The sequence below is a fragment of the Biomphalaria glabrata genome, chromosome 6, assembly GCF_947242115.1.
Source record: "Biomphalaria glabrata chromosome 6, xgBioGlab47.1, whole genome shotgun sequence".
Lineage (NCBI taxonomy): Eukaryota > Metazoa > Mollusca > Gastropoda > Planorbidae > Biomphalaria > Biomphalaria glabrata.
In genome coordinates, this window is record NC_074716.1 from 10272601 (window position 1) to 10297761 (window position 25161).

A 25161-nucleotide genomic window follows, 5' to 3' on the forward strand; every position below is an offset into this window, starting at 1 on the left:
TACGACATTATTGACATCGGACGATTCCCTTTTGAGTATTAAACATATTGTTAGAACAAAATATCAGCGTCGACTACATATTTGATTGTTTCGGCCTTTCGCCGGTGTTACTGAAGTGTTGAATTCAGCGTTACCTACAGTCAGATCTACACTAGACAGATTGTCAAGAATCAACACCGCGCAGAGGTCTTAACAACGTGGCGACCCCAGACTCGGAGCTCACTGGCATCAACGTTCAGAAGGATAGAAGCCCTCTGTTAGGAGGAGGCAGAAGTTAACGTCATCGGCCTAGTCTGCAGCTAGACCCTGGTTATACAGCCACGTCGGCGAAGAAAAGCCAGTGAGATCCTGGACTCGTAGACCTAGGAGGTAACGAAATATTGATCTAGATCTACATTTGTAATTTGTAAACGCCCATACGTTGGGGCATCGTACTGAAGCCTGTAGTTCGGTATTGAGAAGGCTACAGTTTGCTGAAGGGAAGAAAACCGTCCTGTCGAAGCCGTACTGAAGAGATATCGCCTGCCCGGCATCTTGAGAACGAACGTGAAGGTCACCTCTGCAAGGCCAAGATCGACCGTTGAGGTCACTCTGAAGAACTTGTGACGTAGGAACCATCTTACTGCCTACGGCACTTAAGTACAGTAGTGCTAATCTGATCTACGTCTCGGCTGAATCTGTGCTACACGTTAGATAGCCAGATAGCCTGTATTTTAGCACTGGACTTTGACTTTGTTGCTGGGTCAACTGTTGGACCGTTCCAGTTTCACTTTGGACAGACGACCACCCGGAACCACCGTACCTGCCTTGGAACCAGCAACCGGAACCAGACTCTACGTCACCGACGAACCGGAGCCAGACGACAGATCACCGTGAACCAGAACCAGACGCCGTACCACCGAAGAACCGGAGCCGTTGCAGACCAGTACCAAAGGACCTTGGAGAGCCGAAACGTTCGCTGTCATTATCTCACCGCTAGGGAAGACATCGCCGTGAGCCTTGCCGCCGGGACAGACATTAGCGTAGGAAGAGTGGACCCGAGACTGACTGTGGAGTTATCGCATCGCCGCTTCTTAGACAGATAAGTCAAGTGTTATTTAACTACTTTCTCCTTAGAATAATTAGAGTCTGTAGGGAAGGGACCACTCGCTAGATTATCACAACCAGGTTAAATCGTGGTGGATTGGGGATATCCTTAAAATTAGGTGTAATCTAGCAAGAGGTCCAGATATACGTTTAGCTGTTAATTCGTCCTGTGTGTGAATGTGAATCAGTTAGTTAATCATTTTTAGTAACGTCATGTATTAATTGTTTGCAATACTCCTGTCTTAAGTCTTACTGTCAGACGAAAGTCTCATTCATTAGAACTAGATCTATAGTTTGGTGTTTAACGTATTTAGGTTTAATTTCATAGTTTATTTGTATGAGTAAGTTATATACACTCCTGGCTGTGAAAGCAGGTAAGAAGTAACTAAGATCTAGCGTAATCTAGACTAGATCTGGGGAACAATCGAGGTGAAGCCTGATTGCCCATTTGTAAATTTTAGTAGTTGTAAATAGACAGGTTGGTCTATTTACCGGCGACTCGTGTGAGTAACACGTAGTCGGTTGAGTGTGCGTGTGTCGCACAGCGTATTCAGTCGGGTCAGAGTGTAGCCTACACACTGGTACCAAGGATACTAAGTGTATCTTGGAAAGTACAGAAGTTATTATAAGTCGGAGTTGGTAGTCTAGACGCCGAGGGTAGAGTGGCGAATTTAATTTATTTGAATCAAGAGGTATTAGGAAGGCGCGGAGCGAGGTTACGCTCAAACGGTAATTTGATTTATAGAACATAGGTTATAGAAGCTATTAGGCCTGTGTGTAAGATAATTTAAATAAAAAGCGAGGTAAAGTAACATAAAGGTAATATGGCAGCTACTTCAGGGTACGACCTAGAAGAGTTTAGGAAAAAGCTAATCCAAGAGGCCAAGACAGAACTGGAACTACGCGGCAAAGAACTGGCCGCCTATGTGCAGCAGATGGTGGCGGCAGAAACAGACCGCAGAGAGCGGGAACGAGTCAGAGAAGCTGAAAGAGCAAGAGAAAAAGAAAAAGAAGAAGCAGATCGCATAGAGCGGGAAAAGGTTAGAGAGGCAGAAAAATTGGAAAGGGAAAAGGTTAGAGAGGCGGAACGGGTAGAGAGGGAGAAAAAAGAAGAGGCGGAACGCATCGAGAGGGAGAAAAAAGAAGAGGCGGAACGCATCGAGAGGGAGAAAAAAGAAGAGGCGGACAGAAAAGTGAGAATTCAAGTAGAACAGATGAGGATAGAGGCTGGTATAAGCGTGCCCACCGAAGGAAACAGCAACAATAGCGCCAACATAGAAAGCCATAGTAGCGCCGCATGGATGAAGAAGAAAATCCAACCTTTTGCGGAAGACAAGGACGACATCGGCGACTATCTGAAACGCTTTGAAATTAAACTTGCAAAGTTTAATGTCCAGGAGAAGGAGTGGTCCGAAATCTTGTTGGACTTCGTACATGGGAAAGCCCTCACGATTTGCCAAAACCATGACCACGCCATGCAAAACAGCTATCAGGTGCTAAAAAAGGAACTGCTAAACGCATACGGGCACAACGCGGAAACGTTCCGAAAGAAGTATTACGAAAACACTCCATCCAGCCAAGTTGATCCACAAACAACTATCAACTCAGAGAAAGACTTCTTCACTAAATGGCTCGGATTCGAGAATGTAGAGAACACCTACGAGGGGTTGAAGAACTTTATTCTGATTGACAATTTTATCAACAAGTGTGACCCCCAGTTACAGTCCTTTGTAAAAGAGAGAAACCCTAAGGTAATTGAAGACTTGGTAGAAATCATTAGGATCTTTAAGAATGCTTACCCAAACAACCCACTTTCAGTTAGCGACCACAAAACAGTTATTGACCTGGTAAATTATGTAAAGAGAAATGATGGTAATGATAGGGATTATGGTAGGAGAAATGATAGGTCCAGGGAACGTGGGAACAATGGTCGGGATAGTTATGATGGCATAAAGGATAGATCCTGGGAAAATGAAAACAATGGCAGGGAAAGTTATGATAGGAGAATAGATAGACCTAAAGCGGGTGATAGAAACTTTAGGGATGTTACATGTTTTAACTGTCAGGAAAAGGGACACATGGCATACCAGTGTAGGCAACATAGAGGGAATGGAGCTGGCAATGGGAATACACAGGATAATAGTGGCACTAGTGATAGGAGAGGTAATCAAGGAAACCGTAGACAAGAGAGGGATAATCGGCCACCAGATAGGGTTAATTTTGTAAGGAGCATCCAAGACAGGGATCGTGATAGTGGACATAGTGAACCGGATGAAGAAATTAATTACGTTGATTGTGGGGAAGATAGATTTAAACTATATCCAGGCATGATAAATAATAAACAGGTAAATGTGATCCGGGACACAGCTAGCAGTACACTCGCAGTTCGAGGGGGATTAGTGAAATCTAAGGATTATTTAGGCTATACCAAATCAGTCAGGTTGGCAGACGGCGCAGTCAAGAGATTCGAAGCATGCAAAGTGTTCCTTCGATCTCCATTATACACAGGGTATTGCGAAGGGGTAGCCATGCCGAGGTTATCTAGAGATGTTTTACTTGGAAATGTAGCAGGTGTCAGCGCCGCTTCTGACAAACAGGTTAGAAGTTGGAAAAGCAGGTATGGCAACAAGAAGCGAAATAAACCTAGAAAGGACATAATTTGTTTTAACTGCCATAAACATGGGCACATCGCTAAAGACTGTTGGAGTAGGGCAGAACAGTCTGAGCAGAAGATTGCGAGTTCGGATAGGAGGCGCAGGTCTGTACCCGATAGTGATGATAGAAGAGATGACTGTGGTAGCGGTAATCGCAAGTCATACCGAGGTAGAAGGCCACAAGCGGGCTATAGTGGTGTAAGAAGAGATGTTAACTCCAGTTGGAGAGAACAAATGTATGAGTCGTGTAGATAGCCTGTGAAACATAGCACTATGAGACCGTAGTGTGAAAATAAGTTGGATTTTATTTAAATTGTTTATTCTTCATTGATTGACTTAACTAGTAGTCATAACTATACGGATATTAGGTTGTTTTAAGGTATCTTGAATAGTATATTTATGTTATAAGATACATGCAATTGGGTTAGTATTAGATTGATTCATGTTAATTATTTAATTTCGGGTAGTATGTATGAATTGTATGTATGTTGGTATGAATAAGAAGTGCATTTATAAGGCGACGATGTAGTTACATCAAGGAAAAGTAAGTTTTATAATTTATTCTTTGTATTTGATCATGATCATACATCGGTAAAGAGTTAGGTCGTGTGGGGACAAGTAAGTGGAGAGAGGAAATAAAATACACTTGTAAATGCCCGAAAGAACGTTAGGTGTATAGTGGGAGAACGAGCATTGATAAATGTCAATTTGTCATATTAGGTAAATTGTCTGTCCTGACGTGTGAGGGAAAGTGGTGTAACCTCTGGAACGTGATGTGATGATGTATAGATAGACACACCTATAGTGTCAGCGCAAACGAACTATGGCTGCGGTCACCTATGGCACATCACATTGGACAGTATCAGTTAGTGACACTTGAGGGAAATATGTGTTCAGAGGAACTTGATTGTGGACACAGAAAGAGAAGTTGAAATCGCAATCAAGACTCAAGTTGTGTTGTCTTTTATGTTTCCCTACATTTTGGCCCTTGCACATTGTAAGACTAAGACAGTAGATTAAAAAATTGACAGGCAATTTTTTTAGCGGGAGGGGGAGGAGTTGTTATGACATAAGTAGGAAGTAGTTAGGAATTAGTTATTTGTTTCGGGAATAGGGTAAAGTTTTAATTAGCGACAAGTGACGTGACAGATCTTTAAAAAATAAGAACGCTCTAAACGACGCTAGAAGGAGGACGCTTATTGTAAAGTAGTAGACTTGAGTACGACATTATTGACATCGGACGATTCCCTTTTGAGTATTAAACATATTTGTAGAACAACATATCAGCGTCGACTACATATTTGATTGTTTCGGCCTTTCGCCGGTGTTACTGAAGTGTTGAATTCAGCGTTACCTACAGTCAGATCTACACTAGACAGATTGTCAAGAATCAACACCGCGCAGAGGTCTTAACAACGGTCAAAAGGCTTTCTTGATGTTCTAGTATAGTCTTTTTCATCGAAGTCGTCTCATGAAGCCGTGTTACCGCAAATTAGCAATGGTTTAAAGTCAGAGTACCCCTCTCCTAGAATAATTGCCTTACTAGGCTGACAAGCTTCATCTGTCCGAAGCTACCGGTTTTTGTGGCGCCAGGTATCCGCCTTCACCCCTTCACCTGTTAGTAAGAGCAGTTTCTTCGGGCTTAGTATCTAAGCAACACGAGCAGAAAACACACCTGAATAATATGACGAGACTATACAAAGAATAGATAACTATATAATCTTCCATGTTCATAAGCTCTACACTAGCAGAATGGTTATTGTGTAAGCTTGAGTACCTGAGAAGGCTTGAGCCATGAGTTTTTTAATTTAGATCGTTCGCCCTTTTTTATAAATGCTTTTCATTGTTTTCTAGATCTAATACAAAATCTAATTATATGACAAATTCAGACTAATTGATTCAAGAACGCTAAATATAAGTTTGTTTTTGTTTTACGTATTTTCGTGTTCTTTTTATGCTCACAATTGAAAAAAAAAAACTTGTTTGTTGAACGAACTCAACGTGTTGATATAGTAGACTATGGTTTAAACGTTATACTAAATATGTCATGCCCAAAAGGATGACATGTCTCTAAAGACGCTAACTAGACAAATAAGAAGTTTAAAAAAATGTCAAAAACAAAGTTTATATCAACTCACTTTGTCTGTCTGTCTGTCTTGTAAAAAGTTTGAACACGTTTATTTCTCCCACAACCAATGTCGGATCAAACTGATCGCACTATTATTTATTGTTTATAAATGTATTTTAAAGGTTGTCACGGCGGCCGCGGTTGTCAATGGGGATAAGCTCCAGTTTTCTATAAAAATACTCCTATTCTGACAACTAAGTCCACCACCTTGCCTGGTATTAAATCTGGGCGTAGTAAAGGGGATTTGAATTTAACATCCACCACCAGGGGGTTCAAATTTAGCATCCCCCAACAGGGGTTTTGAAAAGAAAACTCTTCTATAAACAAAATAATGCAAACGACACTCAAAAATTCCATGAGCGTAGCCAGGGAAATTTTGTGTTTGAAACCCTTCCAGAATTATTTTCACTATATATCTACTCTTCGATATAAGAAAAAAAAGCATGCAACAGTCACCAGTTTTGATAATCGTAGCATAGAGGGGTTTTACATTTTAAAAACCCTTCCAAAGAGCTTTAAGGTAAACCCCTACCGGAATGTTTTGAGTTTATAACGCCCTTTCTGTGGGGTTCTAAGCTAAAAACCGCCTCGTCAATATAAAATTAAAGCATAATACAGTCACAGGGTTGAGTTTAAACTATTTAATTCCCTTTAACCACCCTCTTGCAGATGGTTTTGAGTTTGAAACCAACCTACAGAGAGTTTTAAGGTTAAAAACCCCCTCTTTGATATTATTCTAAATGAAACTACAGTTATCTAGTTTTATGATTGTAGCTACGCGGTTTTGAATTTGTTAAAAAAAGAAACTCCAGAGATATTTTTTTAGTTTAAAACCCCCAACAAAATGTATACAATCTACGGCAAACTACAATCACCAAATTCCATGAGCGTAGATAAGAGAGGTTACAAATTTCTACCAATCGCTAGGCTTCATTAACCCATTAACCCCAAAAACATTGGTACAACAGTGCAAGGAATATTAGTTTAGATTTTTAACTAAATTACTAAAATATTTAATAACAGGATAATACTCTGTAGATACCTCAGAATGTGCATTTTTCTTGTGGTTTTAAATACCAGAAATAGTGCTTGGCGCCGGGGCTCCTCCTCAAGAGGATCTCACTAGCTAGCTAGGACAGGGTGTTTACAGTCTTTCAGCTAACTCCAGAAGACAATAAACGTTTTCTGAAAGTATGAAAGGTCGGAGTGTAAAAAAAATATTTTATTAAGGTACACGCAATTTTTTACCAGACAGAGAACCAGACAGACAAAGTTGATATAAGCTTGGTAAATATTTTTTTTTAAAATATTTCTTTTTCATTTGAATTGCTTGCATAAGATTGATTTGCTAATGTTTATTATTGTCATGGAAACAGAGGTAGTTTTTTTTTCTACAGTTATGTTCCAATATGAGGCGAGTGACGACACTGGTGATCAAATGCCTGACCAGTTCAATGTGACTTTTAGCACAGAAACGAAATTTCTAACCAAATTCAATCTCAGGCGTTCGCAGAGTTTTGACGTGAACATTCCTCTCTATACTCTCGACGTCGATAAGAAAGGCTTTTTTCAAAAACAAAAAGTGAATATTAGACCCACAAAGGTAACAAAGAAACTAATTTTGATTTAGTTTGTCTAGAATTAGGGCACATTGTTTAAAAACAAAAAACAAACATAGAAATCAAACATTACACATTATGACTTCTTAATGTAGGACATTTATAAAAACAGTTCATTACTAGGACAGAATACGATAATATTTGTTTTGAAATCATAAGATCATTTTTAATAACAATTTTAGATCTTTCTGCATTAATTTCTTTTTTTTGAATCCTTATCAAGATGTTGCATGCTAGATTGGGAAAGCAGGTGTCGTCTTTACTAAATCAGATAGAAAACCTATATCCACCTTCTAAATGCTATTGTATTTACAACAGCCACGTACACTTGCGTGGCTAAAGTCGCTCTGCAGCGAAGATATCCTAGGAATAACTTGCGAAGTTCTTGTCACCAATAGAGGAATCCTTTGACACACGGGCGTCTGCCCTATAAGTAAATTGGTTAAAGAAAATCGAATGAGATTTTTGTTGATTATATCCTTATCCAAAAAGAAACATGTCTAACAAAGTCAGCCGTTGCATAAAAATCGAAAAATGGAAAGCAAAAACAAGGCCGGCCAACAAACGAGGCGTTTAAACTTTCTGAGATCTACAACTGGAGGGCACCAGCTGGGAAATGACTATGGAATTTGTCTATGAAAAATCTGATCTATCTCTAGGAAGAACTTAAACTCTATGCGTTAAACGGCGGAAAGTGATATACATTTCTATTTATTTTAGTATTAAAAGAAAACTATTCTATGTATGATATGTTTTAAGTGTGTCCTTTCTTTAGATAAACTCAACTTATTTATTACTACTCAATAAATTATCTTGTCGTTACAAGGATATAGGCTACTACCATGATACTAACCACAAGGCTGTGTTTTGTATTAAAAGGTCACCCGAAACATTGTCGAACAATAACTCTATATTTCACTTGGTAAGTTGTCCAGATTATTACAATTACTATCATTCTTATTATCTTTGAAACGAAAGAGTATTCATTCTCTGGCGCTGCTAACGTCAAATTTCGTTACAGAGAAACAAAATTCATCATATTCCTTTTATTAATTATTATTATTATTATTATTATTATTATTATTATTATTATTATTTACAGTTCATAAAAAATTCATTAGAACTAATTAGAACTGTTTTTAATATAGTATTTGGAGCCATTTAAAAAGGAATTATTTTATTATTTTCTTTATAATGCCAAACAGAGGTTAATAAAGACCTCAAGTAACACCATTATTGACATTAATAATCTTAGAGACAGGGAAGAAGTCTAGTAAACAGACTTGGTATTTCTTGAATTTGAAACAATTTGTTTTTGTTTTTTCTATCTTGTGTTATACGCCGCCTGGCAACATTGACAGGTACGCAGAGTTTGAGTACAATAAGCTGAATGATATCTGCTAAACGCCCAAAGACGACACGAAACTTTCTACCAGATAAACCTACCCGTCCCCAAAGAGTCCACATTAGAAATGAACCAGAAAGCACTAAAGACGAATGAGATAGTATACTAAATTTTAAAAAAGTAACAATTTGTAATTGATATTTATTTGTTGCATTACAAAGGCTTTAAAACTCTAATTGTTTCAGAAAACTGTATTTCAAATGGATAACTCCGAATACCTGTTTGACTCTGATAACAAGACGCCTAAAAATCCTTGGAGAAATCTGTCACTCGAAACATTTTCTAGTTCTAGAAGGAATGAATCTACTACACCTCGCTCTAGGACAACATTTGACCGATATGTTTATAAGTTAGAATTGCTTAGAAGCACAACATTTGATCTGTTTGACACACAAATACCACGTACGTCACTTAAATTCACATGTTTTGATGTTTTATTTGAGTTTTAAAAAAATCGCTATTTATTTAAATTGCGATTTTGTCCTCTATACCATAAAGCAGTGTTTCCCAAACTGTAACCTTAGTGTTCCGCGAGTCCTGAATTGGTATTCCATGAACTTCCTAACTAATTAACTACTAGGATATCACGTGAATTAATCTTTCTCAAAAAAAAAGTGCTCCGCTAAATACTCAAAATGTGCGCAATGTTACGGAGAATGTTTGGAAAAATAGAGACTAGCAGAAGGCAGCTCTGACGAAGGTGAATGGACAGATACAATGGTTGCCCCATGAAAATCTCAAACACAGGCTCAAAAGGCAAGAACAAAATTTAATAGATTCACGTTTGACAAAGACATCATTATGACTAATTATGCAGGCTTGAACTTGGTCAGTGAAAATGTCTGTACACATCCTTAAATCATTGGGATCGAAGTCATTGCATTTATATACATACATTTATAGGTTCAACATAAATCAGTCAAACCAATGGTTTGGTCATGCTTGCAAGATGGAAGAATACCTAAAAGACATACTATACGCTGAGCTTTCAGATGGAGTCAGAAACAATGGCCGCCCAAGATTAACCTACAGAGACTTCTGTAAGCGAGACATGACAACCACGGACATCGATCAAAGAATGTGGGAGGAGACAGCCCAAGACCGGACAGCATGGAGACAGACTGTACGTGATGCCCCATACTTCGCCGAGTGCACAAAAAACGAAGCTGCATCAGTCAAGAGAAAGAAGAAGAAATCTGCCCTGTCAACTAGCCCTAGGACAGATGCACATACATGCATAAAATGTGGCGAAATCTGCTGCTTCAGAATGGGCATCATCAGTTGTACCAGATTCTAACAAAACCATTGATTCACCTGGGTGCATCCATTGTCTTCCGAGACACAGGAGCCCTATTAATAGTTTGCTTGATTGTTTGTGATATAATATTTGGGAAAGGATACCCAACGAAGTATAAACTTTTTTTTCATCACAATCAAGGATTAGCATTTAAATAAAAAATTAGATAAATTAATGATTTGCACAAGATAATGTAATTCCTATGGTATTAGTTTTTAAAGGAGTAAACTTTCCCTTTCAGACCTTGTGATCTAAAGGACAGATGACGAAAAGGTCGTGTTTCTGTGGCCTACGTTTAACTAGGGTGTCATGCGGCTAGCACAATAACCAACCACCTGTACTTTTCCCCAAGAAATCTAACGCACCCATTTGAGTTGGGTGGGCTTAGTGGCACCTGAAAATCCTAAAATTAAAAAAAATATATATATCAGTCTTCACAAGGTTTTGAACCCGGGTTCTCCGGTATAGAATCCAAGCGATTTACCACTCAGCCAACGCGCTCCAGTGTTTTACTTTTCTCATTATAAGCCTATACGTAAATTCCATTTGGAATTGTGACGCTACGAATTGCAGAAAATAAGAGAAAAAGAAATGAAAAAATAAATGGCTGTAAAATGGAACCTAAAGAAAAACAAAGTAAATGATGGAATATATGGAGACATGGATAGACACAAATTTCGCAAAGTAAATATTAGTACAAATTACAAGATTTGGGATTTCGCTAAACATTGCACGCAAAAGAAGATGTGATTTCTTCTAAATCATTGCTTTTGGATACTTCCATATTCTGTAATCCGGACACATCGACAGTTTTTGTAAATGTGGATTAATTTCAATGTATAAGAATCAGTAACACTAACACACTTATACTTTCGTGTACAAGATGTTTGAAAAATAATATATATGTAAGAGATATTATGTATATAGAATGTATAATGTAATAATAAATGTAATAGATGTTATGTCTAAAGTGTAATGGATGAAATGTCTGTCACAGCGCCAGAAGTAGAAAAGACTGTTCGATGGAATGTCATCAATCAGTCAAAATCATGGTCAGACCCACCAAGCAGACGTCGCCGAAACGCATTGAGTGACTACTACGTGGATGTAGTGGCGTTGATTGATAGATTACGTTTTCAATGGTTTCTAGAACAAGCAAAAAATGACTACAACACTGCGAGGCGAAATATTCAAGAGCACTATGCTATGGTGTTTAGCGGGGTGAGTTCTCACAATACCGAAACTGAAAAGTAATTAGAACATGCAAACTATAATGTCATGGTACTATACTTGACATTAAACTAAATTTTTATGCAAAAACTAATTATATCATCAAAAGAAAAGGAGTGCAGCAATGATTATAGTTACTAAGAAATGTGTTCTCGTTTAATGTTTGCGTAAAGGCCTTGGTTAAATTTTATCACGCTCATATCTGCGTTATTTTAAGTTTTAATATCACTGCCTGGTATGTGAGCATAAAAAAAAAACTTTATAGAATCCTAAATGCTGCTTGTAAAATCATTGAAAAAAAAATCAATTGCCAGCTGTTTGAGACAAACATCCATAGAAAAGCTAAAAAGATACTAGAAATAAAAAATCGCCCTTTGGGTCATGATTTTGTGATTTAACAATCATAAAAGAGATAGAAGACGCCGATAGCAAAGACAAACAGACAAAAAATCTCTTTTGTTTCCTTGGCAATACTATCATTAAATAGAAACAATATCATATAAACCTTTTACATGTAAATTATGAGTAAGGCTATTGTGAATGAACATTTCGTTTTTTTATATAGTTATAATGGATTTTTTTTTTATTTTTTTTTAAGTTGTTGTAATACACAAATTGTAAGAGGAATTTCCTTATAAACATTATTAAATCAAACCAAAGCTAAAAAAAAAAAAAAAAAAAAAAAAAAAAAAAAAACAAGCAACTATTTTAATGACACTATATATAAACGTGTGTAAAATAAAAACACTCAAAAATGTAGTCAAATATAGAGTGGCGTCACTAGGGGGTGCGGTGGTGCTGTCCGCACCGGGTGACACCCGTTAGAGTGTGTTGACACCCAAGTAAAAAAAATGCACTTTTGGAATAACTGACAATTAAATAAAACGACAGTGGCTAAATATTGGAACATGTTATTCACAATTAATACATAGATCTGTATACTTTATTTTTTAATTTGACTAAATACATTTAAATTTTTTTTATGAAAGTCCCTCAAAATGTTAAACATGTTATATCTATCATACATATCAAAAGCAAAACGGTAAACCTTACTTTCAGCTATATACCAGTTGCATGTATGTATATTGTTATTGCTCTTCCTCGGTGTCAAATGTAATCAATACAATGATCATGAGGTAACCTTCAACTAAATCAGGAACACCGGCGAAATGCCAAACAATCAATATAAGTCGTCGACGCTAGTATCAAACAATCAATATAAGTCGTCGACGCTAGTATCAAACAATCAATATAAGTCGTCGACGCTAGTATCAAACAATCAATATAAGTAGTCGACGCTAGTATCAAACAATCAATATAAGTAGTCGACGCTAGTATCAAACAATCATAAATACTTTAATACTTAAGAAGGGATCCGTCCAATGTCTTTCCGTAAATCCGTATATCTATTATTTGTTATTTCTACTGCTCCACACAAAGCGTCTATTTTGTAGCGTAACTTAGAGCGTTCTTGTTTTTTAAAGATCTGTCACGTCACTTGTCGCTAAGTAAAATTTTCCCCTTATTCCGGAAACAAATACTAAATTCTAATCACGTCATAACAATATGAACACTGCTTTGATTAAAAAAATTTTTTATCGAATCTATTTCATTTATAGCTAGCACCGTAATATTAGTATGCCAACCAATAGTCAATGTTTAACAAATGAAGACATTTTTTAGGCACAACATATTATTGAAAACTCACATGCTAATTTTGTAAAATTGGAAAGTAAATAAGTAAACATTTAGATTTCTGAAGATTTTGATGTAATTTCACATTTTTTTACAAAGGAACTTATCCAGGGCAAAAGGAAAAGTACGCAACTAGTCAAAAGAATGGATCTGGCACTTCGTATTGGTGATGATTTAGTCACTTAATAGATAAAAACTATATTTTTGTTGTCGACTAATCTCAATTAATTGTATAGAAATAAAATAAAAACAATTGTTACTTAATTTCATGTGTGGTTGAAATAAAGTCCGAAATCGGAATTTTAAAACACGTATGGATAATTCATTCTCGATTAAAAAAAACAAGAGAATCCGGCTACAAGCCGTTGCTATGATTAATGTAAAAAAGAAAAACAATGGAATGATATATTGCACGAACTGTTTCTATAAAAGCAGAATATTTGACGTTTTGTGACCATATTAACAACGAGTCTTTATTGAATAAAGAACTTCCATGAGATGTTGGAAATGTAATGTGGATAAAACTTATAACTGAAAGTGCATCTGTAATGTTAAAAAAGTTTATAAATGTTTTAGCCAACGATGTTCAATGCATTAGCAGAACAACGGAGGAGTACAGGAGAAAATATTAAGAACCAACAGGAAATCTATTTAACAGATGTGTATAACATTCACTTAATGTGTTCAACATTTTATTTAGAAAATGCTTTTTGCATGGCATTTTTTGGAACTATTGAAATACTTTTTCGTTCTGAAAATATAGCCACTAGAAGGGCAAGCTAAGATCTTTTACCTAAGCAATCTTTACATTATTTGTGTGTGTGTGTGTGTGTTTGCTTTGATCGTTTATAAACGTTGAGCTTCAACTCCAAGCAATTATTGATGTAGCAGATACAATTGGAGCTATCCAACCAGGAATTCTTAAGTCCAACAACAGACGAAGTATTGTAGATGTCAGTTTCAAAATATTGGCGTACATGATGATTTTACACAAGGCGACATTCTAAAAGAAATACCATGATTAAGAAGAGATCTAAAAGCAGCAAAAGTCATTCTTTAAATAACTAAAATTTGTCAGTGCATTATATATATGCTACTAAAACCTTGAAGAATATCTCTGAATCATTTAACAAAGCCTTTATCCGTTACTTATCGTCTGATTATATTTTAAACATTAAAATTAAAAGACATTTTAGAGACATAGGAACAGACGACACTTTCACAACGGACAGTTTGATTAAAAATGAGATTGTTAAAAACCTAAACTTGGATCAGTTGATAATTTTTCAAGTTTGAAATCAAGAAAAAAAAAGTGTTTTTAATTATGGTTGCAATGTTGTAAAATTGAACCATAGATTATTAGCAATGTCTTTGATTTCAAAGATTTAGGATGAGTGCAGAGTTTCACTTGACTACGCAAACCCAGTGAACTATAGATAAATTCTATTAAACAATTTAAAAATTTAATAGACACTCATTTTAAAGATGTTCAACAATAAAACAAGGTAGATAATTTTAAACTATATGTTTTACGGCTCAACAAACAAACGAAAAAAAATATTTAAAAGACGGGGGTGACAACCTGAGCTGACCGCACCTGGTGACACCCACCCTAATAACGCCAATGCAAATATATAATGTAAAGAGAAAGATTACTTGTCCTCACCCACCTTTGTTTTCTAAGCCGTTATGTATGTCGCAACAAAAGCTACGTGAGATAACTCTACTCCGACTAGCAGAAAAATAAGAGAATATTTCCATGACTTTTTCAGCGAGGGTTTAAAACTCGGTGTGCGTGCATTGTGTCTCACATGCTTGGGCGACAAAAATAATTATATATAATAACTATTAACTCTAACAATTCGTCACTTTAACATGTAGCGTAGAAGACTGTACAGTATCTGTCAGTTTACAGTTAGCTATACTTCGTTGCAATTCATCTCTTGTCAGCTTGCATCGAGCCGTATTCCACAGAACTGACCAACGACACACTTCCCAGTGTCGCTCCAGGTCTCCTAAAGCTGAACCAAGTCGTACTCATGTCTACCGAATAAAGGCCGCACACGTCTTACATCGACTGTATCGACTGTAACGGCTCAAGCCCAATGTAGTTCGTGGTATAGACTTTAACGAAGTAGTCCACTCCAGTTAACATACCCTAGTTAACTTGCATCGAGTCGTACACATTTCTCTTCCACTCGAGCCTCACTCGTCTTACATCGTCTGTATCGACTGTAACGGCTCATTCACGACTGACTTTCACATTAACTCTCTGGCTTATATAGAGTCCCTAATCGATCCTCCAAAGTTCCAAAAACACTGCTAGTATCTTCTGGGATAACACGTAAGGACACGTCACTTCCTGTCTTAGTTTATACATGTACATTCTAGAGAACACCCACTGCTGTGTTATCTCGCCGGGGTCACACGTTAACCTCTTCCTTTCACTGGTAATTTGTAACAAAATTATATTCACTATCAGTATATCATACTCAAGCTGAAATGTGTTTGATGAGCAGATACACGCAGCACGGAAAACTGTGCCATATACTTTCCTCCCAATCACCCCAGGAAGGACCACATCAATAGCTCATTACAAAAGCGGAGATTAGAAACAAGATTAAAACGGCTATTGGGTCCCACAATGAACAGCAGTTTACTGTCGAAAAACGCAAACTACCAGAAAAACAATCAGAAATGACATTTTTCTTTACAGTAATATACCTTGTCCAAAGTCTAGTCAAACTTTATTTTAGTCTGTATTGACTTTAAAAAATATACTTTCTAAATTGAGATAAGACTTAAATTTATTGCTGTTTTGTACTTAATTAGCTTATTATTGCCTCATTCTGTTTTTTTTTCTTTTAGATTGACATGCTTTATAAAGGCATCAACCATCCAAACTACAAGATTCATATTCGTCTGTGTAAAATTTTCATCCTTGAGGTATTTAATGTATATATACTAGATAAAATCGCTTAATGTATATTGATGGGTTGGGATAAATATATCTCTGCCATTAATAGCATTTATCGCAGAGTTGATATGGTAATAAAAAGTGTTCCCCTTTTAGACCTAGTGGTTTATAGGGCAGATGATGTAAAGGTCACTAGTTTCTGTAGCCAAAGGTTAACAAGAGTATCATGTTGACAGCACATGAAACAACTGTCTTTACTTTTCCCCAACTAATGCCAGGTACCCATTAGAGCTGGGTGGACTCAAAGGCGTCCAATGATTCCGAAATAAAAATTAAAGTCTTCACCGTGATTCGAACCCGGTAACCCCTGCTCGAAAGCCAAGCGCTTTACCACTCAACCACCGCGCATCCTATGATGATAGTTTTGATAATATAGGAGCTAAACATTTTCAGATTCAGTTCTAAATATACAATATTTTATAGATGTATAGCCCATTTAGTATCAGCTGGCTGCTAATAATTAGTAATGTAATTAAATTTGCATTAGATCAATTATCTAGACAATAATAAATCTGTTCGATAAGAAAAACATATTTTTACAAAGCATATACGAACTCACACTGTTTTTCAGTCTGTCAATTTGTCTGTGTGTGAAAAATTTTTGTACACGTTATTTCTCTTACACCCGAACTAGGATAAAGCTGAAATTTCACACAATTAGTTTTTTTGCATGACATCACAATAATCAATTTTAAAAAGTAACCAGTTAGTTAGTTCACTATTGGAAATTAATTGTTTTGTTTTCTATCTCGCTATGATCCTATTACTTCTTTGTACCAGTTGAAAAATAGGATGGGGGTGTCTGTCAATGTTAGTGTAATGATAAATAAAGAAACACAAAATTAATGTTGTGAACACATTCTCACGACGTTACACAAACATAAACAAATAGTAACTATTTCACCACATTCACCCCGCCTAGAATTAAAGTAGCAAGTATAGTAATGTAGTAGGCCCTAGCATAAATAAATAAAAATGCAAGTACCTGTAATAACAAATAGTGTAGTAAGCAAACATGTAAATATGTAAGTAAACAAGTAAACTCTAGTATCAGTAGCATGACATAAACAGTGCAAGTCTCTGTAGTCAGTATAAGTAGTGCAATAGAGAAACACTCTAGACCCTATAGTTCGGTCTGGTTCTTCTCTCTCTTGTTGTAAGTTGTAACGAGGCTGACTACTCTGTTCAACGGTTTGCAAGTCAAGAGTAAGCGTCCAGCGGGGTATGATTGTTCTTTGTAATTTGAAGAGGAGGCGCTTGAAGGTATTCAGAGTCTTTCAGGGTTTCTTTCTTTTCTTGTATCACCGTAGGGTGTTGACTGTTACTTTCGTGTTTTGAGCTTTTGGAAGACATTCTTTTTCCTCAACCTGAGCGAAAAACAAGGGTTCACTTGTTGTGGGGTTGGTAAGGGGGAGGGAGCCAAGTGTCTTAGAGAGACCGTATCCTCTTTACCGCTGGGCAACCGTATGACGGCATATTGGGGGTTATACATCAGTAATTCAACTTCTTCCGTGAGAGGATCATACTTCAAAGATCGGTTCTCTCTTCTCAGCAATACTCGACATGTGCTAGATAGCCAAGTGGGGATGGATATCCCGAAGGAGGATTTCCGGTTGAACCGGAAAACTCTCTCGCGTGGAGTTTCATTTGTTGCAGTAGACAGTAATGATCTAATTGAGTATAGGGCCTGGTTTAAGACGTGAGATCGGAAGGTCCACGTCTTTCGGTGCTAAAGTAATAGCGTTCTATAGAGTTTTGTTTAGTCGTTCAATTTGCCCCCTGCCTAAGGTATTGTAAGGGGTAGTCCTACTTGTAGCTATTCTCCTCTCATGCAGAAAGGATTGCATCTCCTTCGACATAAAGGGCATACCTTGATGTTAGATTTCCAAAGCAGGGCACACTCCTTTCGAGTACCCAAAGACCTTTGTAACTATTTATACATTACTGAACATCTATATATATAATTCTCTTCTTCCCTCAAAAGTTTAAACAGTAAATAAAGGAAAGATCACTCTCTTATTTCTGCGGATAGTCCACAAGAAAACACAATAGTATGTTCACACTACGGATGTCTGGCTGACGTTTCAATTTTTCAAACCCTGCCCACTCCCATTCCCCTTTGTTCTGTGGAAGGTTTGGACTAGAAAGTAAACTATATTTAACTCTGACGGAACATTCGAAACATTGTAAAACATTTTACAAACACAAAACAGTAGCGCCGGACTTAACCATGGTGACTTAGAAGTCATTGAAAGAGATTAAGTAATCTACTATGTATATATATGTAAATAGCAGGGCCGTACTTAACCGTTGTGGGGCCCTATGCAAAACGTATTTCGCGTGGCCAGGTTTGAGTAGGGAAGCAAACAATAAGTGAAATTTAAAAGAGTTTGTATCAGAAAGTAAATTCGTTCTATGCATTTTATCCATTTCTTAACTACTAACAGAATTACTTTACAAGCCTAGCATGTAGCAAAGTCATAGATTATATCATAGTAATTCTGTTTCCTACATAGATCGAGCTCAATAGCAAGAATTACCAAATATTTCAATCTATGTTTGAGAATTGTTGACATCAAGTAATTCTTCATTAGTTTGAGGCGCGAAAAGCTTCTTTCACCAGGTGACACAATGACGGATTATGCATAATGCCTCCCGTACGATTGGCGTTTTTCATTTTGAATGACACCCCAAAATGAGAATTATTGTCTATATATTTCATGAGAATTGTATGAGTTTTCAAAAGATTTTTAATAATTTCCGGAGATTTCCATGAGTTTTTCATATATTTTGCTATTTCAGGAGATTTCCAGGAGCTCGTGGGAAATCAGGCGGCCGCGAAATATCTGTTATAAGTTATAAAATAGTTTAATTTAATCATTTACACATAGAATTAGTGCGGGTCCTATGGAAGTGTGGGACCCACTGCGGTCGGATAGGTTACTGTGGCCTCTGGCCTTCCCTGCAAAATAGCGTCGTATGCTACGCCGCCGGTCGACTAGTATGATTATATAAGTTTAAAATAAAAAAAAAATAATTTACTATTCAATGTAGAGCAATGTCGTGAAAAAAGCGCTGTAGCTAGGCAGGTCCACGTACTCCATTTAGTCTATATTAACAGTATTGCATATATACATCTTTGTTAGCATATTGTAACATTACCTCCCTTACATTTACGTAATTGTTTTACAATTGGTGTATTTTTATGAAAAAATCGCTTGCATAATTAATTTTATAAATTAAACGGTTTGCTTTTAGAAAACCAAAAGTAGCCGTTACAACTTAACTTTTCAAGCGCATTTAATGATGACATTTTGCACAATCCTAATAGCGGCTTTTTCCCCTTACGGGGGCCGCTAAAAATGAAACAATAATTTAATTAACTGTTGATACTTAGTTATTTTGTTATCTTGAACAAAAAAAATTGTTTTTGTCAGAAATGGTGATTTAAGTTATATTAGTCCCCTTAAATAAGCTTTAGCTCTTGGAGAACATGTTTTTTTTATGCTAACACAATAACAGTAACCAAAATACATCATTATCTCCCCTTCTTTTTTCTACTGGTCCAAACAAGTGATAGTATCATAGCTCACGTTAAAAGCTAAACGCATGATAATGGGCTAAGCAAAAATGTGTGTAAACATCTTTATAATTGTACACAATTTTTAGTTTTTTTTTCTAGATCTATCACGATTTAATCGCATGACTGTTAAAAGCTTATGAATACAATTACATGTAAAATAAGCAGTTTTTTTTTTAAGTTAATATTTTTTTTTTGCAAAGCTCAAATTGCTCTGTCTTTCTCCAAAACGTTTATATAAGTTATTTCTCCCACACTTATTCTCATATCAAGTTTAAACTTCCACTTGACATATATTAAATTTTAAACAAATTTCATTTATTACTGGTAATTGATAATGAAAATGAATCATTCAGTATTTACAAATAGGGCCTATATAGGATTTTGACAACTTAAAAAGATGTAATTCTATTTCTCGCACAACCCTTTCACGGATCAAGTTGTTACTATATCAGCACTTGTCGTTCCTTGGGATACATCAGTAGCACAAAGTGGGTAACGGTTGTGTGGGTGACATCATTCCAACTTAGCTAATACAAGGCATCGATCTCTTTTCTATAAAATTATTCACAGTAGCTTCACGATATTTTTAATTAAATATTTTGTTGGATATTGAATAAACGAAATACCTTCTACATTATTGTCATATATTGTTATATATGCGGAGTTTTACCTTTTAGATTTGAGTTGTTTTAAAGGATTTTGTTATAGTTTGCTTTTAAATAATTAAATAACATTCATAGATTTTCTTCCCCAGGGACCATATGCTGGAAATTTTATTAGCAAGTACGCTTCAGATGGTAAAATGAACGCCGTCTTGGCTCTAGAAGCTCTCGAAAAATTTTTTCAAGGTGCTGGGGCTCCAATCGTCGGCGATTACGATCACGTGGTTTTGTTTACTGGGTAAGAACTTTCCTAGCATTTATTAATGAGGGGTGTGACAGGTTGGGGAGTGTGAGGTGTGTTTGGCGCGTTTAATGTCTAGGGGATGATTATTTTTAAAGCTATCACACAACAACCCGTCAGCATATAAATCGGGAACAGGCGCGCAACGAGACAAGCAATGAAAGAAAGATACAAAGTTAAAAATGAAGAATATTTATTTACATAAATATTTACATAAAAGAATAAAAAGGGTGAGGGTTTGCATCTATCTCTAATTGAAACTATCTAATCATCACTCTTGCACCTAATAAGAGAGTATGTCACTTTGTCCTCTGACTTAACTGGTTGTCCTGTTGATGTCGCAGCTAGCTGTGTCCTGGCTTGAGGTTCTGTAGCTGGAGGTGGCGCTCTAGCGGATAGAGGGACGTCGGTGATTCAGTTCTTGTGGAGTCTCAATCCGAAGTTCTGATATCTGTAGTGGGCACAGTAGGGCGGGTGGCCGGCTAACGTGGGCACAAGTGTACTGTTGGCAAAGCTGATCTGCCCTGGGCAGCGTAGTGAACAGGATAAGTCCAGTGAGTTTCAGAGGGTTTGGCGTATTTATGACGTCTCGCACAGATCTGAGTCTATAGGGACTTCGCACCTAATAAGTTGACAGGTGGGCTGTCGAATAGGCGGGAAGGGCCGATAGAGCCAAGTAGTAGAGTTGAGTAGATTCACGTAGGAAGTAGAGGATACTCAAAAGCAGATACGAAGTTGACTAGGCAGACAATGCCAAATAAATAGGCAGAAAAATGAGCAGGTGATCCAAACAAATAGTTGGGTAGATCTCAGTAGGCAATTGCTGAATAGCACTAAGCACATAGGTAAATAGTTGAGTGGTGTCAAGTAGACATTAAACAGCAAATAGGCAGACACCTGAGGGAGGCTGCGGATAAATAAAGACAAGTTAGGACATGTCTCACATGCATCTTATCGATGCCCTCGACTGAGGTGCATTCGTCAGATTGGTAAAATTGCTTTAAATCACAATGGGGAGATGATGATAAAGGGGATTTGGAAAATAGATTGCAGATAGTAGCAAAATAGAAATGTACATAAAAGGGGAAATAATAATATAAAAATGTACATATAAGGGGAAATAATAATCTCAAATAATCAACACAAGTTGGAAGAGAGAAAGGGGGATGGGCGGTGGTCAGCCGAGATAAAGGAAATATAATAAGATGTACAAATATATACATGGTTGTCTCAACGATCAATTGAACAAAGTAGCATTAATAGATTAATGCAATTCATAAATACCTACATAGGATATGTTTATGTTTTCTACTTACGCCAGTGAGAAATACACAATGCACTAATTAAATATAAATGAAATAATAAAATACACATGACAGTATCCATCGAGAAATATACACAAAAGTAATTAAGTGGAACTTGTGATTAAGTTCGGCTTACCACCAGGTATTCCTTTAGGAGTAAGAATAAATAAAGCAGTCCAGACTCGATAGCTCAGCTCGAATGAGAAAATGAGAGAGTCTGGTAATTTACCTTATATATAGGCCTGGAAAATGTGGGCGGAAACAGGAAATATCCTAGGCTAAGAATTATCTTACACGTGGGTGAATTAGACTTGAGATGGGAGTCGCACCTTGGAGAGTCGTGAGTCGTTTTGAATCGATTAATCTCCTAGATCAAAGAGAGACGTAGCAGACGCGGGGAGTGGGGGGAGATTGACTTGCATATTACACAAGGTGGTGTCAATTGCGCCCGTCAGACATCCGGCCGGTACGATCAAAGAGACTGTGTTTATCTTTCCCCGATCAAGATGAGATAAGTCGAAAGACGCGGCCTGGCTATCTCCAATGTGGTCAACCAAGTCTAGCCTGTAGAGGAAAACGTGGTGCGGATGAAGAAATTGGGGGTAGGATGGGGAAATAATTAAAATAAAATAAATAAATAATGAATAATAATAATTAATGCTGTGATAAACTTGAGTGACTCTGAAAGCGGGATTTTGACTTGTCACAAGGGGAGAGAATTGGGCGTCAAAAGTAATGCATACGTTGTGGAAGGAGCATTATCTAACTTAAGGTTAGAGATAAGAATCGAACTAGAGCCTTAGTTACGATGAACCAAATCAGAATTTGTACACTGCTCAATGTTAATCGAACCCAACCAATGGTCCTTACCAGTGGCGTCAATAAGGGGGGTGCGGTCCGTACCGGGTGACGCCGACCCTAATAAAGGCACTAGTCAGATGGAAACAAAATGATACTACGCAGCATCGCAAATTTTTTATGTAAAAAATAAGTTAGTGTGGTGTCCCTTTCACAAGGCAGCTGTTGATCTGTTACACGACAACGTTTCGACATTCCTTTGAAACGGGCTGAACCCAATACTAGTTGGCGATTTTGACTTCAGATTTGTGAGATGAATGGAACCAGGCTTTGACTGTATGCAAGTTTTACAGACTTTTTTTTTTGTTCAGCTTCATTGAAAATTTTAAAATGTCAATTTTTGCACTACTTTTAACACCTATTGTGCACTTGGAAAATAATGTTATGACCCTGCCATGTACTCTGTCGTCATAGAGATGGCGTGCTCTAACTTGTGCACTGTTCGAGACGAGACTCGTAATCTGGCTTTAGAGATACAAGTTTAAAGAAAGAGAAAAAACTGTGCTAAAGGCCAGGGTTGGCAACCTGAGACTCGCGAGCCACATGCGGCTCTTTGAATATTAATTTGCCGCTCCTTTTTTCCATGCGCAAATATCACGTATTTTATCAAAATAAAAAAAAAGTTAAAAACATGCCTTGAAATGTAACATATTTGCAGGTGGAAGATATTTAACGTTCTTTTGCCGTATCACGTGATATACATGAGTCTTGCGACATAAAAGACACTGCACTAGTTAGCCTTGTTGTCAGATATATGTTTTCCCAAAGTCCCCCCAAAAAAGAACTTATCACACCTTTTAGACAATATAATCGATATAAAAAATAAAATTGTTTCGATAGCAACTGATGGAGCCAGAAGGTAGAAGAAAATGTGTCGGCTATAAGGACGCACTACATAGTTACATATTAAGTAGTGAAATGAAGCCTTTCTTCGACACTGAATATGTAAACAAGGGAGGTTACTCTCATTGATGAAAGAAATGTGTCATGAAAATAAGAAATCTTTATTTAAACCAATTCATTTGTTTTCCTGTTTGATTTCGGTAAAACATTCCATTCTCTAATTGCACTTAAGACGAAGGAGTATTTGTACGAATTCGTTGTAGCGTATCAATCTACTGCTACGATGTGCTGTTTACAATTTGCAATTAGAATGTTTGAAACAAACTATTTGATTACAATCTCTAGTATACAACTTAGCCTTATCTTCTTCTATTATTAGATAAGGAGCAATTCCAGTTTGATTGTATTCTATTAGTACACGGGGAAGTGCTACGAAGAGCAGGGGCCAGGACATCCGCTCTGCTATCAGCAGCAGACGCCTTGGCGGGCTTGGCCACGTTCGTAGAATGCCAGTAGGACGATTTCACAAGACATTCAGTATCGCGATCTAACAGAAGGCAGAAGAGCTGCTAGTCGCCCACTTTTACGTTATACGGATGTATGCAAACACGACATGAAGCACTTCAAAATCAACACTAGCAGCTGGGAAAAAGTAGCACTGAATAGATCCACATGGAGAGAGAGCATAAAGAAAGGGTCTCGGATAGCAGATGCCATGCCCAACAGAAGCAGAAACAAGGGTGAAAATGCAACGGCGCCTGGTGATAACATATGCCCAAGCTGTGTATCAAGGATTGGCCTCTTTAGTCCCACAAGAAGATGCAAAGAGAAAAGATTGTCTCTCAAGACGTAAACTGCCTTCAGATTTGTATATTATGTTCAATCTTAAACTTTCTAAATGTTCCAACTAAAATGTCGCCCATCTTAAATCACGTTTTTATTAGGGATAGTAGTTCTGGATCCGATTCCGCTCAAAATTGGGCCATTTTTCACTATCCGACCAAATTTGGGTTTGGTCGAAAATCACTGCGGGTTATTTTGCGCTTAGTAAAAAGGACAGAGCAGAACTTCCTTGTCTATGAATATGTATCAAATGGACGTGATTTCATTTGTGTCTGTTACGTCATGTATTTAAGTTTATAAGTCTAATAAAATAATGTACTTATGAATATGCACCACACAACTTTTATTACAAGGACAAGGCGTGTTAAAATATAAAGAAATTAAACTTATCATTATAAATGCACATTATATACATAACAGCGATTGCTGGCACATTTTTTCTGGATTTTTTTTTTGGACCAGTGTGGATCTGGGTACGTGTTTAGTTAGTACAACAGGTAACTGTTGATAATGTACATCTGTGAGGCCAAATGTTTTAACAACTTAGTTCCAGTTATTGCTGTTCTAGAAGAGATTCCTTGATGTTAGCTTGTCAAACTCGTTAGCGTCAGTTAAAGTTTAAGTTGGCGTGAGAGGCTACAAATTGAGAATATATGGAATATACTACTTAAAACGAAGACGGGTCTCTTGCTATTATAATGTCTGCAACTAGTTACACAGAGTTTTAGTGCGACGA

General features: G+C 37.0%; 1 protein-coding gene across 4 annotated transcripts in view; it reads left to right on the forward strand.

The window, feature by feature from the left end:
* LOC106052213 (uncharacterized) overlaps nucleotides 1-25161 on the forward strand; it is a 96002-nt gene that overhangs the window by 1665 nt on the left and 69176 nt on the right. For all 4 annotated transcript variants that reach the window (XM_056032638.1, XM_056032636.1, XM_056032637.1 and 1 more), the window contains exons 2-7: nucleotides 7266-7471; nucleotides 8314-8409; nucleotides 9078-9294; nucleotides 11187-11410; nucleotides 15983-16060; nucleotides 20429-20574. In XM_056032638.1, coding sequence (XP_055888613.1) covers nucleotides 7266-7471; nucleotides 8314-8409; nucleotides 9078-9294; nucleotides 11187-11410; nucleotides 15983-16060; nucleotides 20429-20574 — 967 coding nt within the window. The remainder of the gene's footprint in view (nucleotides 1-7265; nucleotides 7472-8313; nucleotides 8410-9077; nucleotides 9295-11186; nucleotides 11411-15982; nucleotides 16061-20428; nucleotides 20575-25161) is intronic.